This window comes from Chanodichthys erythropterus, chromosome 10, assembly GCF_024489055.1.
Source record: "Chanodichthys erythropterus isolate Z2021 chromosome 10, ASM2448905v1, whole genome shotgun sequence".
Lineage (NCBI taxonomy): Eukaryota > Metazoa > Chordata > Actinopteri > Cypriniformes > Xenocyprididae > Chanodichthys > Chanodichthys erythropterus.
This window is the reverse complement of record NC_090230.1, coordinates 25,758,055-25,783,340: the sequence shown is the minus strand read 5'-3', so window position 1 is coordinate 25,783,340 and position 25,286 is coordinate 25,758,055. Positions and strand designations below refer to the sequence as shown.

The 25,286-nt window shown below is 39.2% G+C and overlaps 1 protein-coding gene across 1 annotated transcript; it reads right to left on the bottom strand.

Moving 5' to 3' along the window:
• Positions 1 to 1,619: 1,619 nt before the first annotated feature.
• On the bottom strand, positions 1,620 to 23,300 carry LOC137028221 (CD48 antigen-like). Its single transcript, XM_067396993.1, has 5 exons — positions 23,282 to 23,300; positions 22,640 to 22,957; positions 1,962 to 2,252; positions 1,729 to 1,872; positions 1,620 to 1,636 (listed from the first exon to the last, which is right to left on the bottom strand). The coding sequence occupies exons 1-5, from the start codon at positions 23,298 to 23,300 to the stop codon at positions 1,620 to 1,622; spliced, it is 789 nt and encodes a 262-aa protein (XP_067253094.1).
• Positions 23,301 to 25,286: the final 1,986 nt, after the last annotated feature.

Here is a 25,286-nt window from a genome sequence, read left to right as displayed (position 1 = left end):
ACATCCGTGGGTTTGCTGTTCTGTTAGTATCGGCTTGTTGCCAATACACAAAATAGGTGCATCAAATGAATGGCCTATAGGCCTACTGTTTATTTATCATTAATGTTATTTAGTGATAGATTATAGATTACAATTTGTATATTACACTGACTTTAACGAAAACTACTATTTTGCTGAACGTGCCATCCATGCCTACTGTGTTCACACCTTTTACACGGTTTGGACCAGCAGATGCTGCTAGCATGCCACTCTCTTCTGGTCCGCATGCTTCGAAGTAAAATGAGAAATGTCAGGTCTCGGGTCTGATCACCTGTCTTTGTGCTCGTGTTTTGTGTTTTGGTGCGTGGCTTTGTTTTGACAGCTTGCCTTGTGCTTGTGTCTCTGCCCTTACCTGTTCCTGCTCGTTAGCTCATCTCTCACACCTGGTTCTTGTTCTCCTCATTATTATTCCCTTTATAGCCCCTCGTGTGTCTCTGTCCTTTGTCAGACTGTTATGGTTTCTATTGGCTTCAAGAGAAACTGGGGGAGGTTGCCGCTTGTTCAAAACGGCTCTTATCTGCATATTATTCAGCTGTAGGGATATCTGATGTCCATATAGGGGATTTCCTGTTTAATACTTCTATGAATTTCACTTGTGGTCTTTCTGTGCGAGGGCGCCCTCTGGCTTCCAGTACGAATGAAACATGAGTGTTTAGTGCTCCATATCGCCTTGTTTTGGGTAAAAATAATACTAAATTACTTTGTAACGCAGTAATTTGAGTACTTTTTCAGCAAACTACTTATTTACTCTTACTTGAGTCATGTTATTTTTCAGTACTTCTCCATGTACTCAAGTAAATTACTTTAATAATAAAGCAGCAATACTTGTACTTGAGTAAAATTTGTAAGTACTCTTTCCACCACTGCCAATCAAACAGAACTAGTGGAGTCAGTAACAGAAACAAACTGAGCAAATAACCCCTAATAACATGTAAATTAAGGGATGGAGGTGTTGATCTGCCGATGAGACACAGAGACAAATCACACTAGAGTTTTAAAGACTTTGTCATTGCATGTTCGAGGAAATGGAGCACTGATTTGTTGTTTATGTGTTTTCTCAAAGTATATTATAATGTGTCCCAAATCAGTGTTTGCTCAGATTAAAGGAGAAGCTTGGGAAGTTATTATTGTGGATAGACAAACAAAAAGAAAATTAATAAAAAGCTAATAATAATGTAAGCAAAAAAATCTACAAATAGTCTTTTTAATAATATTTTCAAAATGTAAAGCTTATATGTGGCACAGTGCTGAAATAGGTCAAATATACATAAAGTTACTATTTTTCCAGGATGTAATAAAACATGTAATAAAACATGGAGAGACTCTTGAAGCTCAGAGTGAGAAAACTTTATTGATAAAGACAAGCAAATACATATGACAGATGAACAGCAGTATTAGTAAAGTGAGATCTGTGTGTCTCTTTATTAATTTGTTTTTATCAGAGAGAAATATAAACAAGAAAGCCTTACAAATAAGATTAAAAAAATCTGACACTGAGAGAGAGAGAAGCTCAAATAATCATCAGTGTTTATTATGACAAAAACACACATGAAGAATCTTTTAAAGTTCAGCGTTCTGCTTTAGATTTCAATACTTCCTGAAAAAGATGAAAATATAAAGCCATTAATTAATAAATCTCACAAATAATATAAGCAAATCAGTGTGTGAGAAATGACATCAATCATGTACCTGATGTGTGAATATGTGCTTGATCTCGTTCAGCTCTTCTGGATCTGATGTCATAAACCAGAAGAATGACAGTAGCCACGCCCACCAGAGCAGAGAGGACCAATCGGATCACAGCTTCAGTAGAACCACAACAGTGGACAGAGTCTGAGGAATAAAAACATCAAACTGAGATCAGATCAGTCAATAATCACTAATATCAGCGCTGACATCAACTAATATCAGCACTGCCGTACCTGCACATGTGTGACAGAGGTGAGTGATGTCCAGATGTTGAGTTTGGTTGCTGATGGGATTGTTCAGCACACAGCTGTAGGTGTTTTTATCCTGATATTCCACCTCCAGAGGTAGAGAGAGACTGATGCTGAGATCAGACACACTGATGCTGGACAATAAACTGTTTCCTTTGTACCAGGAGAGAGTCACATGACTCACATTCACAGCTGAACACACCAATGAACATGATGATGATGATGATGAAGAACATTGTGAAGAGTTACCGCTGATGACAGGAACAGGCAGACGAGCTGAAAAACATGAGAGAATAAAGAGAAATGAGGATGAATGGAGATATTCAAGAAATATTGAGAGGAACCAAGATGATCAAAAGTGGAACATTTAAAAATGTAATAGAAAGTTAAGTATAAACCTGCTGTTAATGTAAAGGTAATTAGTAATTTTAACTAATTAGGCATGATAAAATACTTATTTTGATCTAGCTACTAGTAATAATAATAATAATAATAATAATAATAATAATAATACATTTTATTTATAATGTGCTTATTTATATGTGCTTTTCTTAAACCCAAAGCGCTACAGTAATAAAATAAAGCAAAAACAACACAAGCAATACAACAATACATTAGAGAAAATAAATGTATTGTCTTAATAAATGTGTCTTAATCAACTTTTTAAAATGACCCAATGTTGGTGCATTTCTGACGGGCAGAGGAAGCACATTCCATAGCTTAGGGGCTTTGTATGAAAAGCCATTGTAATTGTGAAAGAACCGCTATAATGTGTTCATGAGGAGAAGTACGAGTGAGCACACGAGCGGCAGAATTTTGTGTATACTGTAGCTTACTCAACGATTTAGCTGGAAGGCCAGAGAACAAGGCATTACAGTAATAGCTCTTAACTCTCAATAGCTCTCAACTTAGTTGTTATGAAGGCATGTATAAGCCTTTCTGTGTCTGCAAAATAGAGAAAAGGTCTAAGTCGAGCTATGTTTCTCAGGTGGAAAAATGCAGTTTTAGAGATGTGTTTTATGTGTGCTTCAAATGTGGGCGTCAGCCCAAACAAACGGGTCCCCGCATGCCAAGACGCCGAGGCCGACTCTCGTCACTGTGGTCGAAACATTCGCGATCTCCTTCCGTGTATTTCCTAGTCCTGCCCATTCTATCATTCCTGTCATAAAGAAATGGACAACAACGCAGTCGAGCACCAAGCTCAAGTCTCGGGCAATGCCGCCTCTTCTCGCGAAGGAACGGCCTTGTTCCAGCATCAGGCCGCCGCAGCAGGCCTTCAGCAAGCCAGAGCCGCGCCGCAGCGCAGATTCAATCCCAGCCAGCTCGGACTTTCCTCCCCATCGGCTCAACCCTGTAAAAGTACAGTTAAAATCCTTCTCGTTTTCCGTCCCTGAATTAATTTCCACATTATGACATCTGTATCAATGCTGATCGGGGGAATTCACGTTTTAAACTGTTTCTGTAAAGTTTGCCGTCCTAATTAACGTGCCGCTTGTGGTTTAAACACTCACGGTGCGTTCCAAACGGGATATATCGCCCTCCGAAGGGCACTTCGGAGTGAAAATAATCATGGCCGCCATATTGAAGGGTCGTTCCAAACCAAAGTGCTCAAAACTGGCCACTTCAAAGGGCCCTTCGGAATGAAGGATTTCGAAGGGAACAACTGATGGACACTTCGGGCCCCCATGATCCTTTGCACAGGGAAGTTGTTTGACGTCACAGAATGGGTACAGGAGGTTAGGAGTTCGATTTTAACTATAAAGGTATGTATAATATTTGTCTGTACTACTGTATTATTTATACGAGTTAGATTTGGTACATTATTATGGTCAAAATGACATTGTACTTCAAAAAAAAAACAAAAAAAAAAATACTTTACTGCTCATTTATCAGTCCATTCAAATGTTTCAAATACATAGATACAATATAGCCTACATGCGGTAAACCTAAAATAAATAAATAAATAAATAATAACGTTAAACAAAATGTGCAGCTTGGACAATTTATCTTGACTTCTCTGCCTGTATTGAGTCGTCATTAAGTGTTTTCTCTCCTTCTGACCCTCTGGACGACAAAATCTCACTGTTAAATACTGTTCTTATGTCTGGTCTGGACTCATTTGCACCTATGAAATCCCGGTCTGTGGCCTTTGTGCGTTCTGCTCCCTGGTATAATGATGAGCTGCGCTCTATGAAGGCAGCTTGTCGTAAGATGGAGCGAAGGTGGCGTCTTTCTGGCCTGAATGTGCATCACCAAGCTTGGAAAGACCATATACTTGAATATAAGGCAGAGATTGTTTCAGTCAGGTCTCAATATTTCTCTCAGATAATTGACAATAACCAAAATAACCCCAGACGACTGTTTCATACCATTAACAAACTTCTCAAAGGAAACAGCTCCTCTAGTGTACCTACCTCAGTTCATCTTTGTAATAGGTTTCTTGATCATTTCAGTTCAAAGATTGCCAATGCTCGCAAATGCATTATTACTCCTGTTTCGTCTGATTCGGCTTTTAGGATCACACATTTTTCTGGCACCTATTTCTCAAATTTTGCTTCACATGATTCTGTTTCCCTTGGAAAGGAGGTTTCAAAATTGAAATCTACCACTTCCATAGTTGATCCCATACCTTGTGAATTGTTCAAATCATGTTTTGCCTCTTTATGCCCTGTTGTCCTGAGCATAGTAAATGACTCACTGCGCATGGGTGTTGTGCCTGCTGCACTTAAAATTGCTGCTGTAACACCTATACCAAAAAAGACCAACGCAGACTGGGACAACCTTAATAATTTTCGTCCCATCTCAAATCTACCCTTTCTCGCTAAATTGCTTGAGCGAACTGTGGCTTCTCAATTATACGCTCACCTCTCTGTCAATAATCTTTTTGAGCCCCTCCAATCTGGTTTCCGCAAATTACATAGCACTGAAACAGCATTAGTTAAGGTCACAAATGACTTGTTAATCGCTGCGGACTCTGGCTGTCTTTCAATTCTTATTCTTCTCGATCTCAGTGCAGCTTTTGACACAGTGGATCATTTTGTTTTACTCAATTGTTTGGAAACTGTTTTTGGTGTTACTGACACAGTATTAAAATGGTTCAAGTCTTTCCTCTCCGATCGAAGGCAGTTTGTGTCCCTGGGGGGATGCAGATCCAAAGTTGGGGCAGTGCAATTTGGAGTTCCCCAGGGATCTGTTTTGAGTCCCTTGCTTTTTAGTATGTACATTTTCCCCCTGGGTCAACTTCTCAGATCCTTGGGTCTTAAGTTCCATTTTTATGCAGACGACACCCAGATTTATATTCATTCAAAACCTGGCGATAATACGGCTGTTGGCTTTCTAGAACACTGCATCTCTGAGATAAAAATTTGGATGTCTCATAATTTTCTCTGTCTTAACAGCGATAAGACTGAGGTTATGCTCATCGGTTCACCCCAACAAATTCGTAAAGCTGATGCTGTAACCTTAATGGTGGATGGCTCTGCTTTGGAGTTTCAAACTAAAATAAAAAAAAAATTTGGGGGTGATATTTGATGCAAATTTAACATTTGATCCTCATGTCCAAAATATGGTCAAAACTTCATTTTTTCATCTTAGAAATATTGCACGATTGCGCCCCATGTTATCTTTCTCGGCGGCTGAAAAACTGATCAATTCATTTATCTTTTCTCGTATCGATTATTGTAATGCTCTGCTTGCTGGGGTTTCCAAATCTACCATAAACAGATTACAGTATGTCCAAAACTCAGCAGCCAGAATCCTGACAAGATCCAGGACAAGTGAGCACATCACTCCCATCTTGGAGTCTTTGCACTGGCTACCGGTCAGGTTTCGCATCGATTTTAAAATTCTCATGCTCACCTACAAGGCCTTGAATGGTTTAGCGCCACAATATCTGTCCGAACTTTTAACTGCATACACCCCAAGACGCAATCTTCGTTCTTCTGATTCTGGCTTTTTAATTGTACCTTCTACACGTTTACGCTCTATGGGTGACCGGGCTTTTTCTTCTTTTGCTCCCAAACTCTGGAATGCTCTTCCCAATGAGATCAGACATGCTGACTCTTTTAGTGTTTTTAAATCTTCACTTAAAACTTACTTTTTTAGGCTTGCATACAAGTTATTTTTTTTTTTTTTTTTTTTTTTTTTTCCTCTTAATTCTGCTCAAATGTATGTTTATTGTATTTATATGTTTCTGTGAAGCGCTTTGAGATATAACTTTAAAGGCGCTATATAAAATAAAGTTTATTATTATTATTATTATTATTATTATTATCATCCTTGATTGTCTCGTTAAGATGACGCTGAAGTGCATTCCAAAAGAACAGTTTTTTTTACCCCTACACCCTTCATCCCTTCGAAGCTCTCACTCCGGAGGGTAAACCCTCTGAAGGGATTAGGGAATAGGGATGAGCCCTTCCGAATGGAACGCAGGGTCAATCAGCTGTATATGCTCGTAGCCTATGACGTTAAGATTGCACGCACGGTTGCATAGATTCATTGAAACTCAGAATTTACTGTCATTGCTGTCCTGCGATTAATCAACAAATCGCTTAGAAACTAAGTCATATGTATTTCTGTTTTGAAGTATAACCACAGCTTCACTATTTGCTTCACTACTTCACTATTTGCTTCACTACTTGTCCTACCAGCAGAGACTGGTAGGACAAATTCTTTTCAAATCGTTATTTTGATGCATTTAAATAAATCTTACCGTTCCCTTTTCGTCTGTATCTGTTTTATAACAAGCAGAAATCTGTAAGTAACTTAACAAACCATAGACAGATAACCAATGAATAAACTAATTACATTACAGTTTGGAAAGTATGGAATTGAGTAATTTCCAGGTCTGGATGGAAAATATAATAAATATAAATAAACAATATTAAACAAGCAGCATGTCCATGGTTAAATGTTAGTGATTGTTGAAAACAATTAAATAAATTCAAGGTGCACATTTTTATTATGCAAAGCTCTGTCTTTTACAAATGTGTCTCTTTTGAGCTTCACTAAATGAAGGCGCTTGTGACTCAAACCAGCAACAGTTAAAAGAACAAGGATCATCCAAATCATACTGTACTTCGTTTGATGTTGAATGATCATCAAACAGCAATGATAGTACAAACAGTACTGTCATTTACAGTATCAAACCATTGTGTCAGAGGTGAATATATGCAGGTTTAAAGGATTTCAGGCTGCTTCTGAGAAAATAATATGTAAAAGTTTAATAATCTTTCTTAAATATCTCTTTCGCTGAGCTCAGGTTTCCAATCGCCCCGGATAAATGATGGGTCCAGCCACGTCCATTGAATTTCTGGGATTTAACTCGAATACAGTTAATTTCCAGGCATAAGGAATCAATAGGACATTTATGTTCGCTTCCACCTTCCTAAACAGTCCAAACTGTTCTAAACAGGAATTACTATCTCCGCTCAGCTACTTAAACTTCATGATGCGAGTAATTCCACAAGGCCAGTCTTTCATCTTACATCCTCACTCTTGTATCTTCAATTCATGTGCTAGAAACAAGCGTCAGGCCACAGCAGCAGCAAGCCTGGGTCGTGCCCCAGATTCCCCACTTTCCTCCTCCATCCGCTTGGCCACACACCGCGGGTTTCACCGGCGCCGCACACCATCCAACAATGCCTGCCCCTCTTGGCGAATGCCTTCCCTCCTAACGTGAGGATGCCTCTACTAGCGGAGCAAGCTCAGCCGTCTCAGCCATTTCATCCCACCATCTCTCACCCTACCTCTCTTTTGTTTTTGGTCTACAGTGTCAACTACGGACCTTAGCGTGAGGCTGCCTCTGCTATCGCTGCAGGCCTAGACGCCCTATTTTCCCCAGCTTCCCTCTTTTTCGAACCACCCTGTTCCTTCCCAGGCTCCAGCGGCCAACCCGAGCAAGAGGCTGCCTCTGCTAACGGTGCAGGCCCGGACACCCCAATTTCCCTTTCTCAGTTTCCCTCTTTTCTAACCTCCTCATCCCTCCCCTGGCTCCAGGGGCCGACCCGAGCACGAGGCTGCCTCGGTCTCGGCCTTTCTTCCTATTTTCCCATAAGCAAAACGCCGTTCACCCTGTCTACTACAACACTGATGCCCATCCCACCAAATGCTACAGCCTTGGAACCAAACCCTGTTGCCAACAACATCAGATCCTCTTAGAATTCAAGCTGTTGGCAAGAATTGCCTGGAATGTGGACCCAACCCCTGTACCTTATTGTTCAGAGCTGATATTTCCATAAACCACTTACTTAAAACTATCCTTGACACTTCTCTCAACTACATTCTTCAAGCTCTTTCCCCTAGAACCCTACAGTCCATTCTGCATAGGAGCAGCAACTACAGCCACCCAAAAAGGCCTCTCCCAGCATCAGATTCAAACATTTGGTTGATAGTCATCAGAAGCATTCAAGAACTACATCCAATCTAATTGCTCCCATATTAAAGAAAGCCCAACGAACACCTATCAGCTAGTTTTAGCTCCAGCTCGTTCTCTCACACATACCTGCAAGCCGCCATATCCAACTCAACTAATACCATCATTCCAATACAACGGAAACTTGCAGTGATGTGCCTCGGCTCCCACAGGAGCTCAGTTCTTCTGGCTAACTTGTCAACTGCCGCAGCAGTGATGTCGCCCTCGGCTCCCACAGGAGCTCAATTCTTCTAGCTATTCTCTCCACAGCCGCAGCAGTGATGTCACCTCGGCTCCCGCAGGAGCTCATTTCTTCAAGCTGATTTCTCCACTGCCGCAGCAATGATGTCACCTCGGCTCCCACAGAAGCTCAGTTCTGGCTGTTCTCTCCACTGCCGCAGCAATGATGTCACCTCGGCTCCCACAGAAGCTCAGTTCTGGCTGTTCTCTCCACTGCCGCAGCAATGATGTCACCTCGGCTCCCACAGGAGCTCAGTTCTGGCTGTTCTCTCCACTTCCGCAGCAATGATGTCACCTCGGCTCCCACAGGAGCTCAGTTCTGGCTGTTCTCTCCACTTCCGCAGCAATGATGTCACCTCGGCTCCCACAGGAACTCAGTTCTGGCTGTTCTCTCCACTGCCGCAGCAGTGATGTTGCCTCGGCTCCCACAGGAGCTCAGTTCTTTAAGCCGATTTCTCCACTGCCGCAGCAATGACGTCACCTCGGCACCCACAGGAGCTTAGTTCTGGCTAATTTCTCCACTGCCGCAGCAGTGATGTCGCCTCGGCTCCCGCAGGAGCTTAGTTCTTCAGGCCAATTTCTCCACTGCCGCAACAGTGATGTCGGCTCCCTCAGGAGCTCAGTTCTGGCTAAATTCCTCCACTGCCGCAGCAGTGATATTCCCTCGGCTCCCGCAGGAGCTCAGTTCTTCTGGCTATTCTCTCCACTGCCGCAGCAGTGATGTCACCTCGGCTCCTGCAGGAGCTCAGTTCTTCAGGCCAATTTCTCCATTGCCGCAGCAGTGATGTCGGCTCCCGCAGGAGCTCAGTTCTGGCTAATTTCCTCCACTGCCGCAGCAGTGATGTTGGCTCCCGCAGGAGCTCAGTTCTTCAAGCCAATTTCTCCACTGCCGCAGCAGTGATGTCGCCTCGGCTCCCGCAGGAGCTCAGTTCTGGCTAATTCCTCCACTGCCGCAGCAGTGATGTCACCTCGGCTCCCGCAGGAGCTCAGTTCTTCAGGCCAATTTCTCCACTGCCGCAGCAGTGTCGTCACCTCGGCTCCCGCAGGAGCTCAGTTCTTCTGGCCATTTCCTCCACTGCTGCAGCAGTGATGTCACCTCAGCTCCCACAGGAGCTCAGTTCTTCTGGCTAATTCCTCCACTGCCACAGCAGTGCTGTCGCCTCGGCTCCTGCAGGAGCTCAGCGCTGTCCAATTTCTTCATCCATATGACAATAACTCTACTGGCCCTTTACTAACTCCTAGCAGCACATTCAGCCTAAGCAAGGCAATTTTGGGGGTCATCAGTAATGTTCTGGCTGCTGTCCTGCATTTCTTTGCAGTTTTTGGGGGGAGTAATCTGGGTTCGGGCCAAAATACCGAGCTCGGAACCCTCTTCTCGGACAGCACGCCAAATAGGCATACTGCTACGCATATATTTTTCTATCTGATTATTTGTAAGTGTGAACTTGTGAAATGATGTTTTATTAACAAAATTCGGGAGGAGCAACGTTCAAATAATCTGACTAATCACGTCATCTCGGCCAGCTGTCAGCAATCAGTAATCAACATATCTACCCAATCAGCACGAGTGAAAGCATATATAAATAAGACAAGGTCAACTCACCCATATTCCTCGACAGTTTGACCGCATTCCTCCACCACCCCGTCTCCTCACACCTGCACTGGTTACTTTCCAGAATACTAACCAGAATGGGGGGAGTAATCTGGGTTCGGGCCAAAATACAGAGCTCAGAACCCTCTCCTCTGACAGCACGCCAAATACGCATACTACTACGCATATATTTTTCTATCTGATTATTTGTAAGTGTGAACTCGTGAAGTGGTGATGTAAATCTGCGTATCATCCGCATAGCAGTGATACCCAAGACCATATTTCCTGATGATCTGCCCAAGCGGAAGCATATAAATGTTAAATAAAATTGGACCCAATACTGAACCCTGAGGAACTCCCTGTTGAACAGGCATGGTATCAGATTTGTAGTTACCCAAGCCAACGAACTGGGCACGATTTGTTAAATAAGACCGAAATCAATTGAGGACAGCTCCAGAAAGACCCAACCAATTTTCCAGCCTGTCAAGCAGAAGAGAGTGACATATAGTGTCAAAAGCAGCACAAAATACTGCATGCACCGGGATCTGCCGCGATAAGAAGATCATTTACGACCCTAATTAACACTCTGAGGTCTGACGGTATCGCCGGCGATACCACCGTGGTTTTTTTCTTATCAGTGTGAAAGAGACTCAAAATACTCCGTCAATGTTGCACATACAATTAAGAGTTATACACCATTTTAATCTGTGGAATAACTTCTTTCATTTGTGTACACTCAGAGTAAAAACAGAATGTTGTGCTTTTTGTAAAATAAAGAAAACTAACATGATGCGTGATCTCTCCTCTCCCTCTGAACGAACTCCAATCTGATAGTTCTCAGAAAATGAACTGTAACTTAGTGAATACTAATGACAAAAAAATTACACTTATGTCTAAAAAAACGTTAAGATGTCAGGTTTTAAATCATGTAAGTCAAATCAAAAACAAACCTTCTTTGTTTATGTAATCTGTATGAAAAGAGAGCCATGTCAGAAGACTGTGATTCAGCTCATTATCTGCTAATGCGGCCACGCCCACGGAGCCAGCGCTATTCAGACGCTAATTCAGTCAATACATGCATTCATTATCTCAATCGTGTATTTATTGTCTTGAAAAGTGTTTATCTGGATGTAAAAATCATGGTTAGCGATCTCTAGAAGACATGCAGTTACTTCCTGTTTACTTGTCTTCTACAGATGAAGTTTAGATGAGTTTTTGTTTCTTTAGCGCCCTCCTGCTGCTGTATGAATTGGAAACTCCATTCATGGAATAGCCTCTTCTTCTTTTAGATGAATTTGTGGACTAAAATGCACAGAGCGCCCTCCGACTTCAAGGATGAATTGAAAACACCAGCGCTCATAGTAATGACAATGAATATTAAATAAAAATAACTCTGTATAGAAAATTGACATAAGCATATGAGAATCCAATATTTCTCCAAATGTGCATGCTTTTAAACTAAAAGTCTATATTCAGACTCTTTGCATCACAGAAATACATTATATTTTAAAGTATAATATAAAACCATTACTTTATATTGTAATAATATTTTTCTGTATGTTTCATATATCATAATGAGCTTGAGACATCACAGAAGGTTTTTTTTCACAGCCTACCTGACTGAAATGCCTCATTAATATGCAAGTCATTTCAGCTCATTACTATTCAATTCTTTTGTCTTCTCAGGTGAGAATGGCCCATTTTCAGTGGTGATTCACGCCTCCTCGCATACTGTGTTTCTTGGCAAAAAAGTGTCTTACAAAAACTAAATCAATATATTGTTTTATATGAAGGAGTAGGCAGCATAATTTTTACATAATTTTGAAGCAAAAACTCTAGTCTACAACCTCCAATACCCTAAAGTCTTATGAACACAGATTTATTATACTTTTTTTGGCCTTATTTCAGTGACTTAAGTTTTTTGTTTTTTCAACAACCACGCATAAATGTTATTCCTTCAAAAACACAAACATGTACATACATGTTCCTCACATATTATTGTAGCCTAGTTTGTGCTGAATACAGTGTAATGACACTTTTTCCATTGATATGTTTATGAACAACTGAAAAAAGCACAAATGTCAGGGCATGTCAAAACTTCTCCAGGCCCCAAATCAGCCTCAGACTCCAGAGGGTTAAAGCGGTTTCAGTACTATGCCCTCTCCTGAACCCAGATTGAAAAGGTTCAAAGAGACTGTTCAGTGCTAGGTGATTATTTAACTGAATAGCCAAAACACGCTCAAGAACTTTAGCCAAGAATGGGAGGTTAGAAATAGGCCTGTAATTGGACAAATCAGAAACATCACAGCCAGTCTTCTTAGGGACTGGTGTAATGGCAGCTATTTTTAGTTCTGGAGTGTTACGGAATGTACAGAGACAGGATGGTAAGATCCAAGCGCAGCTTTAATGGGATAATCCAAACATGTAATCCAGGAAACAGGCAAGGGTAAAACTCCACAGAAACAGTCCACAAAAACAGAAAGCCAGAGATACAAAAGTGCACATAACATAATACAACAAAACACAAACAAAGACAGAAACAATTGAGTATAAATAGACAGAACACTAATTACAAACTCAAAACAGCTGGTGCAATGAAGGATAACGAGTCCGGGAAGTGGGTTATAGGAAATGAAGTTCAGAGTGATGATAACCAAAAGACCAGATTGGAGTGCCCTCTAGTGGCAGACAAGGGCACTCCCAGTTATGATCATGACATGGAGGAACAATTCCAGAAGCCAATCTAGTTCACAATTGAAGTCATAAAAGGGCAGATTGATGCAAGGCAGTTCATAATAACCAAGCAGGGAACCTTTCATTAAACGTAAATCCGGGGTAAACCATGGACAGGGTTTCCTAAAAGTAACAACCCGTTCTTGCACGGGTGCAAACTCATCCAGAAGTGAAGTTAGCATAAAATTATAGTGCTCAACCGAGTTAGTAGTGGAAAGCAGAAGTCAAAAAAAAGAGTGAAGTCCATGTGCTTGATGTTATGAAATTTGATCGTGCGCTCAGAAATGGATCGTGAAGACATAACATTTATGTTAGAAGTAATAAGTCTATGGTCACTTATACTCATGTCAATACTATCCAGAGATTGGATACCAACACCAGCAGAACAAACTACATCCAATATATGGCCCAGGCCGCCCAGCCTATGGGTCGGAAAAGTAACATGCTGTTTAAAGTCAAAACCATCCAAAATATCCGAAAAAGTAGCAGTTATGACACAATTTGGATTATCAATATGGAAATTGACATCACCAGTCAAGACCATAGATTGACAGAGTGGACTAAGAAGTGTCAGCAACTCAGTAAACTCAGAAAAAAATAAAGGATTAGGTTTTGGTGGATGATAAATGAGCAGCACAAGAACAGGTGAAACACCATTGACTTTAAAAACCAGACATTCAAATGATGAAACAGTAGGAGCATCAATGACATCGATTGATACATTTAATACAAATATTGCAGCCAGGCCACCACACTTACCGGAAGCTCGAGACACGTCAATATATTTATATCCAGATGGGGCACACATGTTCAAATTAAGATAATCAAGACAATGATACTTGTGCCAAGTTTCACTAAGACAAAGAATGTATATTTTCCTGTCAAGGATAGTGTCAGTGATAAGTGCCATTTTATTGACCTCGTGTTGAAGTGAGCAAGTAATAAATAAAACATGTGAAACTTATATTTAACTCACCGTAGATAGTGAGATGAATAAAAGAAGTCTTCCTGAAAAAGTTGATCTTAAGTTCATAATGTCCATCATGTTTCATTGTGGTGTTTGTGATGGTCAGAGATCCAGTTTGATTGTCCAGTTTCAGTCTGTCTCTGAATCTCCCATCAAGAACATAATTTACAGTGAATCTGTTGTTCTGTTGATTGATTTCAGCTATTAAAGTGTCTTCAAACCTCCACTGAATCACATCATCATTCTTTATTTCAGTAAGATCAGAGTTTAGAGTGATTGAATCTCCCTCCGTCACTGACACTGAATCACCAAACAAACACACACACACACACACACACACACACACACACACACACACACACACACAGAGAGAGAGAGAGAGAGAGAGAGAGAGAGAGAGAGAGAGAGAGAGAGAGAGAGAACAAACAGAAACAGGGTTTGTCACAGATAAACAGATTATAATATTTTAATTAAATATTTTTAAATTAAAATTTCACACAAACAATATCATAAAACAAAAATAAACAAAAACGATGTATGAGTTAATTTTACTTTTGTCCTTAAAAACAGGTGTAAACATTTTTTAACTCACCAATGACAGTGAGATGAAAATCAAACATCATACGGTTGATCTCTAGTTGATATTCTCCAGCATGTTTAGTTGTGATGTTTGTGATGGTCAGAGATCCAGATTGATTGTCCAGTTTCAGTCTGTCTCTGAATCTCCCTTCAAGAACATCATCATATACAGTGAATCTGTCGACCCGTTTATTGATTTCAGCTATTAAAGTGTTTCCAAACCTCCACTGAATCAGATCATCATCCTTCATTTCAGTAAGATCAGAGATTAGAGTGACTGAATCCCTCATTCACTGATATTTTAACTGTATCAAACACACACATGGAGAACAAACAGAAACAGGTTCAACACAGATTGAAACAGCCATTTACGAAAGAAAATGGTTTTGAAATTTAAATTTGAAATTAATATCATCAGAGTTTGGATTAATAATTGAATCTTTGTGCTGATTAACATATAAAGCAGGTGATACTGATATTGAACTCACCAATGACCTCGAGATAGAAATTCTTTCTGTGACTGTTGATCTGTAGTTCATAACGTCCTTCATGTTTCATTGTGGTGTTTGTGATGGTCAGAGATCCAGATTTATTGTCCAGCTTCAGTCTGTCTCTGAATCTCCCATCAAGAACATCAACATATACAGTGAATCTGTTGTTCTGTTTATTGATGAAAGCTATTTAACTGTTTCCATATCCAAACCTCCACTGAATCTCATCATCATCCTTCATTTCAGTAAGATCAGAGTCTAGAGTGACTGAATCTCCCTTGTTTACTGACACTGACCAAACAGGATCACTACCAAACATACCTGAAGAGTTTTTCACAGATTAAAGCTTTAAAATCACTTGATGTCAGTTTGATGAAGCTTTACTAAAATACTTTTATTCATTTAAATGTGAAGTTAACAGTATTCTACAACAGAACATTCTACTATGGAACAATAACTAAAAAAGACACTTTTGCTTTAATGTTTAATGTCACAATAAAACTAATGCTTGAGTATTTGAGCTTCATATTTATATTATTTTAATTAATCAATCAATCCATAATAACTGAGTATAGACCTGAATGCAAACTTACAATCACAGTAAAATCACAGTTTAATTATTTCTATATGAGATTCCCAGCTAACAGAATTTTGTTATAAGAACGTTCTCTAAATATTCAGTGTTGGTTCTGGGAACATTAAAAATGTCCAGTTTTCTTGACGTTAGAGAAACGTTTTTATATGTTATAATGTTCCTCAAACGTTCTTTCAATTTAATTTTGATTTAAAATTCAAAATGACTTGTGACAATGATTTGTAACATTCCAAGAACATGAAATTTTCCAGTTTCCTTAATGTTAGTAGAATGTTATTTAAAGGTTAGTTTGATGTTCCTGAAACATTCTTTCATTCAAACACCTGCTGTGAACAAACACTGAAAGGAAGAGAAATAAGAACACAAACTACAACTTTCTTCAGCCACAGCCTTAGATGAACTGAAGATAAAGACATGAAATCTCTGAATATCTGATTAAACAACTCCACAAACAGCATTACCAGCTTCACTTATTACTAACCAGACTGACTTTATTTCTGTCACACGTATACAGAAGATCTTACTGAGAATTAACAGAGGTTTAGATGTTTCATTTAAGTCACCACCGTGGAGAACAGTGTTTAGTTGAGCTCTTGGCCCTTGACTTTTGTTAAATTGCTTCTTTTTCAGCAATTGCAGGTGTTTACAGAAAACATTTCTTCACTGATAAAACCAATCAACATGTCTGTTGTAACAGACAAACAATTGCACTAAAGTAGTTTAAACAACTGCTTTTTCTGTAATTTTCTTTACTTTTGGTATTGAAGTGTTATGTGAGAAGGAAATAATAATACACTCAAAAATGTGATAAATCATTTTTAACACTAACTAATATGTTGTATTGTACAAAACTATTTAATAGTTAAATGCGACACACTTAGACATCAGCAAAACAGACATGCTGATCTGCTTTATCAATGCAGAAATGTTTCAGAAGCAAATTAAGTGATAAAAACACATTTCAAACTCACCATCCAGACGCCACAAACAGAAACAGGTCAAAAGTAATTTGAGAAACATTTTCTTCATCGGTTCACTGTAAAGCTCACGATAGTAACTCTTAAAATGTCTGAAAACACTCAGATTGACCTGAACCATGACTAAACTGTGATATTTATCTGGTTTAGTGTGAATCCTCCCCACGCCTCAGTTAGTTTCCGCTCACACATCAGCTTTTGCTGATCTTACATTTTCATATGAATTCTGGCCCTGAATGAAAACTAATAGCAGAAGAGTGAAATATTGGATTAGATATATGTGTCTACTGGTGTGTTATTTGGTGTTGTGAACTGTCAATCATATTTGACTTCTGACCTTTGACTCTTATTTGACTGTTGATGGATTCACTTTATTTCAGTATAAGATGTTTTGTGTGGAGTGAAAGATTCTGAGATTGTGAGAGAAAATGGAGAAACGCCTCAGCCACAAACTGCTGACACACACACCAACATCCAGCACAAGCTGTCTATTTACCGACAGATCAAACCAGACACACTGATGTTTGAGCAGATAAAATAAAAGAGAACAAACATTGCAGGGTCCATTTTGACTAAAAAAACAATTATTTACAATTATCTTGTGTTCAAGCAAAATTCATAAATGAGAGTTAATTAAGCACACAGTAACCTGTGAATGTAATTGTTCATTTAGAGAAATTTGGCTGCCTCTGATATTTGGTCTTGGGGACATTTGACAAGAAAAGCTTGAGTTCATGATGAGTTTTGATTGCAGATTTTGTTACTTTGGCGAATCTGAGAAAAATAAAGTGTTCATGAATCATGGCTGCTACACCAGAGTCTCCAGCCGTCATGGACGCTGCAACTAAAGCTGTAATTTGAGAATGTCTTCTAGTTTGCTGGACCCAACACTGATGTCAGTGTGTAACCCAGACTCAAGTTAGTTAATCTGCAGTCCAAAAAAGAAAAAAAATATTTTCGGCTTATTTATGTAGTATAACTGGTATGTGATAAAAGGCAGAGATAAAAAGCTAAAAAAAAATAAATGTATTAATTATATTAGTAATATGCAAATTACTGCAGGAACATTTACCCAATTAGAGTTGGAATCAGCACTGCAGGTGTAAAGTGTCAAATTCAGTGTGTTCAGCAGCGATGCTGACTCCGTCCACTGTGAGGTGCAGACGAGACCAAAAGAGAGATAAGAATTAGATAAGAGTTGTTTAAAGCTAAAATACTGATCAATTGTAAAGTTTTGTGAAGGAGCTTACCTGTATGGCCTTGTTTATCCAGAGCATCGAGCCAAAATTAGAGGAGTTATTCGCTGTATTTCATGGTGTAATCTGGATCAAAAAACTAACAAAACACTGTTAATTCAGAGGAAAAGGCAAGTTTTGTTGTATGTGTTGAAATTTGGCTTATGTGCTGTGAATTACATTTACATTTATTCATTTGGAAGACGCTTTTATCCAAAGCGACTTACAAGTAAGGAATACAACAAGTGAGTCGTCATGACGAGGCAAATAGACAAGAAGTGCTCATAATACAAGTTTCAGGCAGTGCTCAGAGTATCATAAGCTACGATAGAGAGGAAGTGAAAGGATAAGTATAAGAAGTTTTTTTTTTTTTTTAAAGATAAGGTTAAGTACTCATGAAAGAGATGAGTTTTCAGCTGTCTTTTGAATGTTGCCAGGGATTCAGCATTTCGGATGAAGGCAGGGAGGGACAGTGAACGAGTGATTTCGTGCCTCTCTGTGACGGTACCACAAGCCTTCGCTCCTTTGAAGACTGTAGGCTTGTGGTAGGAGTGTAGACTCGTAAGAGTGAGTGGAAGTAGGAGGGTGCTGAGCCTGTGGTAGATCTGTAAGCAAGTGTCAGCGCCTTGAATTTGATGTGAGCAGCAAGTGGTAGCCAGTGAAGAGAGATGAAGAGAGGTGTGACGTGGGCTCTTTTGGGCTCATTGAAGACGAGACGTGCTGCAGCATTCTGAATCATTTGTAGAGGCTTGATTGTGCATGATGGCAGTCCAGCCAGAAGAGCATTGCAGTAATCAAGCCTAGAAATGACCAGGGCCTGGACCAGAAGTTGTGTTGCATGTTCTGTTAGAAAGGGCCTGATTTTCCTGATGTAGTAAAGTGCAAATCTGCATGACTGAGCTGTCTTTGCAATGTGGTCTTTGAAGGTCAGTTGGTCATCAAGGATTACTCCAAGATTTCTGGCCAAATTTGATGGGGTAATTGAGGATGTGCCAAGCTGGATGCTGAAATCGTGATTTAGAGTCGGATTGACAGGGAAGACGAGAAGCTCAGTCTTAGCCAGGTTGAGCTGTAGATGATGTTCTTTCATCCATGCCGATATGTCCGCCAGACAGCTTGAGATTCGAGCAGCTACTGTGGGATCGTCTGGATGGAATGAAAGGAAGAGTTGTGTGTCATCAACATAGCAATGGTAGGAGAAACCATGTGCCTGAATGATGGGACCAAGTGATGTAGTGTAAATGGAGAAGAGGAGGGGTCCAAGCACTGAACCCTGAGGAACTCCTGTGGTCAGTTGATGAGCTTTGGATACCTCCCCTCTCCAGGCAACCCTGAAAGACCTTCCTGTGAGATAGGATTCAAACCAGAGAAGTGGAGTACCTGTGATGCCCAGTGATGAGAGGATGGACAGAAGGATCTGATGATTCACCGTGTCAAAAGCAGCAGATAGATCGAGCAGAATGAGAACTGATGATTTGGAATCAGCCTTTGCAATCCGCAAGGATTCAGTGACCGACAGCAGTGCAGTCTCAGTCGAGCGACCACTCTTGAAACCAGATTGATTGACATCCAATTGGTTGCTCTGTGAGAGGAAAGATGACACCTGGTTGAAAACAACTTGTTCAAGTGTTTTTGCTATGAATGGTAGGAGAGAAACAGGTCTGTAGCTGTCTACAAGAGACGTGTCTAATGTGGGTTTCTTAAGCAGCGGGGTTACCCGAGCCTGCTTGAATGTGTTAGGGAAAATGCCAGTGTGGAAAGATGTGTTGATGGTGTGTGTAAGTGCTGGTAAACGTGTAGGAGCGATGGATTGTAGAAGGTGTGAGGGGATGGGATCTAGAGGGCAGGTGGTGGGATGACTGGAGAGGAGAAGTTTAGAGAGAGAGCGCTGAAGGTAACTGGTAGAGGGGTTGGTGGTGAACAAATGGGGAGTTGTAGATTAAATGTAACAAAGAAATTATTGGAGATGTGCAGATGTTTTACCAAAATGTTGTCAGTGATGCAGTTGCGTGTGTAAAAGTTGGTTGCCAGATTTGTACACACCACAAGTACACACTAAAAAAAAATAAAAAAAATAAAAAAACATCACTGGTGTACATCTTGAGACAAAACAATGGTTCATATTTTAAGATCTGTCAGTGCAAGTTGCTGTCAGTTGAAACAGCTCAAACTTGCATTTTAGTCTAGGATTAGCTTAAGCCTTGTCTGTGAAACCGGGAGAAGAAGTATTATTTGGTTCATATATATTTTATACATTTTGTGTTGAATTCATGTGAATTGTTCATCTAATTGTTCTTGGTTAATTCATTTAAGTTGAAAACTTAATTTGAGTTTGCATTTGAAAACAAGTGGTTTAAACTACAATAAAGGCAGGGAAATTAGAGCCTTAAACCAAAACTAAACTCATTATTCTGTAACAAATAGGTGTATTCAGAGGTGGACATTCCAGGGGTCAGAAAGTCCTGCCATATTTTTATTCCACCCACAGAAGCGGTGTTAAAGTTAATGAGAAATTAATTGAGTGATGATTGATCATTATTGAAGACACCTGATGATAACAAGCAGAATCACCAAAGGAGACAATCACAATGTCATGTGATTTATCTTTTTTTCATGATATTTATTGTTTAACTATTCATTACATTGATTCTCTAATCATTTACAAAAAATATATATATAACAGTAAATAGCAAAATCTGTGTGTGTAAAAACTAACATTAAAAAGTCGAGGGTCAAGAGGCCAACTAAAGCAAACACTGACCTCTATCATGGCAACATCAAACGAAACAATAAACAACATCTGAAGCTCTGTTAATTCTCAATAAGAGCTTCTCTAGACGTCTGACAGAAATAAAGTCAATCTGGTTAGAAATAAGTGAAGCTGGAAATGCTCTTTTTTGTTGTTTAATCCTCCTCTCCTGAGATCTTGAGAGATTTAATGTCTTTTATCTTCAGTTGATTTCATCTAAGGCTGTGGAAGTCTGCTATAGTTCTTGTGTTTCTGCTCGTCTTTCTTTTCCTTCAGTGATTCTGCTTGTTAACAGAAGGTGTTTATCACTAATTTTCAATTATCACTTAACTACTCACTTAATTATCTCATTAACTTCAACACTGCTTCAGTGTCACTCTAACACACTGTGGTGTGGACACATAGTCACCTTTTGGTCATTTAATGAGGTTCCCGATATGACTTTAGGAGGACATTCCATATCGGTTATTCTATGGTCACATAATAACGATACAAGGATGTTAACAGAACATTGCCAGATGGTTAGTTATTTATATGAGGATGTTTCATTCAGGACTATGCTGCACTGTGCGGCGTCTCACTTCCATGTTTTTCCTCAGACAGCCTATTCACATCCGGTGCTGCAGCAGAAGCCATTGTTCCTTATGCAGAGCTTTCAAAATGACAGATTAAGGATCTGCAGACCAAGAACCAGTGTGAAAGAAGAGCTGCAGTAACATTCTAGGTCCCCTAAAAGATCCTGTAATTTTACTAAAGGTTCTAAAATCATTCAGTAAACGTGACAGAAGAACCTAAATAGGACCAAAAAAATAATATTCTAGGTTGGTTCCCTAAAGGTCCTGCAAATGTTATGGGAATGTAGTGCAGAGACCTAGAGGGAACGTCCTAGGAACAGTCCCCTAAACATTCCCAGAACGTCCTTAATGTTCCCTGAAGGTCCACCAAATAATGTTCCCCAACCCTTAAAAATACTCCACATCCTGACAGTCTCTGAACGTTCTGGAAACTTTACTAGGCAACATCCTTAACACCAGTGGGGACGTTCTGGGAACGTAAAATTTTTAGCTGGGAACCCAGAGTCTTGTAGCCACGAACTAGCTCACCTTACAGCTTACAATAAAAATATTTACAGACACACAATAAACATAATTTAACTTTGAGTTTAACTACAAAGCAGGATCTGCCATTAAAAAAATAAAGGAAGTAAAAAAAGTTACTTTCTGACAAAATGAGTTTTTCTGTGCTAGAATCTGCTGTGTCTGCCACACGGCTCTACTTTCCCACATGTGGAATAAGGATTAAACAGAGCATGTGTGAAGAGAATCAGGTGATTTGTAACTTCTTGTGTTACAACTAACCCGTGTTACAACCATCCCGGTCTCCCCCTGTATCAGTAATAAGTATTCAATAAGTAATATTCAGTTTTCTGTTCAATTCTACAGCGATTTATTGGTGTGACAAATATTTTTACATTTGTATTTGTGTTGCTGCATATAATTATAAAACAAAATGAAAATAACATCACATAAATTAAGGAAAACTGAAAGCAGTATAATTAACAGAGAAATGTAAAATGGATGGTATTAGAATAAAATGAAATATTGCAGAATATTAACTTTTGGCCACCAGATGATCCCAATACACCAGAATCAGGTAAAGAAGATTTTACGATCCAGTTCAGAGGAAAGCAAAGCTTTGTTTCGCCATCAATGAACAATTATACCACTCATCTTTTTTCATCTTTTCTGATTAAAACTCCAATATATGCCACAATATTTATAATATCTGTTCTGTTTCCTCCGTTTAACCTCTTATTGATCTGACGTCATTGACCAGAAGAACAGCAGCAGCCCCAGCAGCCACGCCCATCAGAGCAGCGACGACCAATCGGAGCACAGCTTCAGCAGAATCACAATAATGGGCTTCTGAAGAAAACAATGATAAAATAGAATTGAGATTTTCAACAAGCTGTCACAAACTCAAAATTTCAAGCTCAAAAACGAGAATAAAGAGAAATATGGACATGTTTAGACATTTGGTACTGTAGAAGTTAATTTAATAAGAATAATTGAAGGAAAGGAAAAATGATCTCACCATAGACAGAAACACTGAATGTTTTTGTTGTCAGTTTCACTCCCTTTATCTCTAGTTGATAAAGTCCAGCATGTTCAGGTCTGATGTTTGTGATGGTCAGAGATCCAGTTTGATCGTCCAGCTTCAGTCTGTCTCTGAATCTCCCATCAGGACCATCAGATGTGATGAAGGTTTGCTTCTTTTGCTTCATTTTAGCTATGAGAGAGTTTTCAGCTCCATATTTCCACAGTATGTCTTCTTCTTCACTTATTTCAGTAAGATCAGTGTATAAAGTGACAGAATCTCCCTCCATCACTGACACTGAATCACCAAACACACCTGAAGAACATGAACAGGTTTTGTTGGTTTATAAATCCTGAGATCAGCTGTAGTTTTTTATTATTAACATGTGAGCTGAAGAACATTCACAACAGCAGCAGAGACACAGAATGACAGGTGATATTGATGAACAGATGTTTGTGTGAACCTTTGATCTTTCATTTGTTTTAAAGTTATATTCTGTAGTTTTGTAGCTGTATTTATAAAATTGTATTTTTAGAAATTTATTTTTTTAAAGGTTAAAAATGGCCTGATATTTGAAAGCAACTGCAAGGAAAGTTGTCTTTCTGAGCCTCCATGCAGATCATAAACAGAAACATTTACATTCACTAGAGATTTCCATTATTTCCCATGACTTTTATTTTTATGACATTTCTAGACCTGGAAATTTCAGGGTCTTCAACAGAGACCTGAATTCAAAGTAAGCAGATCTCACAATATTCATTATTCATTTAGTACATTTACAGCCAACGGAAATAGTCTAATGCAGCAGCTTTTTCATTAAATTAAACCAAAAAATATATTTATATCTCACCAATCAGTCTCCACCAGCACAAACAGAACGAAACAAGCATGTGAAACATTTTCTTCAGTTGTTCAGTGTCTGATGAAACTATCTGTTAAAAACACTGGAGCTGGTGTGAATCCTCCAGAGTCTGACCCTCCTACTTTCACTCGCTGCATTTGCATACAATCAAATGTTATATTTATACAGAGTTATCTTATTAAGACTTAACTGTTCTTAATGGATTCTTTATTTTTATCATTTAACACACTCTTTGTAAATATCTGACTGTTAAATGGCTAATAGAATATCATGCGAATAGTGTATAAACTACACTTCATGGTAAAATAGAGCCTAACTCTAGTGATTTAAAATGTGTTGTGTATATTTGTATATTTATTCAGTTGTCACTTTCACTGTATGGGAAAATGAAAATAAATAGTTAAACCCGTCTGCCATCTCACAGTAGCAGTTTTACTGAAGTTCGTCTTCTGAGTCAAACTGAAACCTGCTGCGGTCTGATTCCTGTCTTCAGCAGAGACTCTTCACAATGTTCATCATCGTTATCATTGGTGTGTTCAGTGATGGTAGATAGGAGCATGTAAGGGAACAGAAAGATCAATTCTCATTTCGTAAATACACAAATAAACTCAGCAGTAAAAACATGAATCAGCATCTTAAATGCTTCTCAAAAGGCACAATGTTAGAGGTAACAACACATTTGTTATAAGAAACTACAAAGAAAAACATGGCTCTAACTGTGTTTGTTATGGCAAGAACAGTAAAAGTTACTGTTAAAAGTTACACATTTTTATGCAATATTGACACAAAATGTGTAAACTAGATTGTTACACATATGTGTAACCTTTTTTTCTTTGAGTGTAGTATGCCAAGTTTGACCTTGATTAGCTGGTTCAGATGTGTTTAATTGGGGTTGGAGCTGAACTCTGCAGGACTTAAGGCCTTTGCACACTGAGTCCGAAATTGGTAAAAATTCATCACGCACAGAGACCTTGCACACTGAGTCCGACGCGTATTAATGAATCTGTTGCGAAAAAATTTGTAAATGTGACTGACATAACGTGAGGTCAAATTTATTTTTTAACATGCGAAAGTTTCGCATGTGAATTTTGTTTTCGGTGTGTAAAGGCCTTAAGACTGACTTTGGTAACCCCTGCTCTTTGCTTTGTTGTAGAAACTCTGGTAAAAAGTGATAAAAGTCATTGACTGAGCAGATTGTGAGTCAAAGTAGACTGTGTTGTGGTCTGATTTTATCTGTGTTCGGGCCGATTACCGAGCTCGGAGCCCTCTCCCCGGACAGCACGCCAAATACGTTTACCAATTTATTTACTTATTTGTAAGTGTGAACTCGTGAAAACTCAATTATTAAAATAAGTTAATTAAACTTCATCAAACCAACATGATTTTAAAGCTTTAATCTGTGAAAAATTCTGTTCTTCAGGTGTGTTTGGTTCTTCTCATGATAAGTTAGTGAAGGAGGGAGATTCAGTCACTCTAAACTCTGATCTTACTGAAATGAAGGATGATGATGTGATTCAGTGGAGGTTTGGATATGAACACACTTTAATAGCTGAAATCAATAAACAGACCAACAGCTTCACTGTATATGATGATGTGCTTGATGGGAGATTCAGAGACAGACTGAAGCTGGACAAACAAACTGGATCTCTGACCATCACAAACACCAGAACTGAACATGAAGGACGTTATGAACTGGTACAGACCAATAGTACTAGAGAGAGTTTCGATCTATCTGTCTATGGTGAGTTAAATCTTTTACCTGTTTTTGTCACAGTTTGCAGG

What these genes read in the sequence shown, in the direction of transcription:
- LOC137028221 (XM_067396993.1), bottom strand. An exon ending in ATTCAGTGTTTCTGTCTATG is followed by an intron (nt 2,253 to 22,639) that starts GTGAGATCATTT and finishes CATGTTTTTCAG; the next exon opens with CTCGTCTGCCTGTTCCTGTC. An exon ending in CCTCTGTCACACATGTGCAG is followed by an intron (nt 1,873 to 1,961) that starts GTACGGCAGTGC and finishes TTTATTCCTCAG; the next exon opens with ACTCTGTCCACTGTTGTGGT.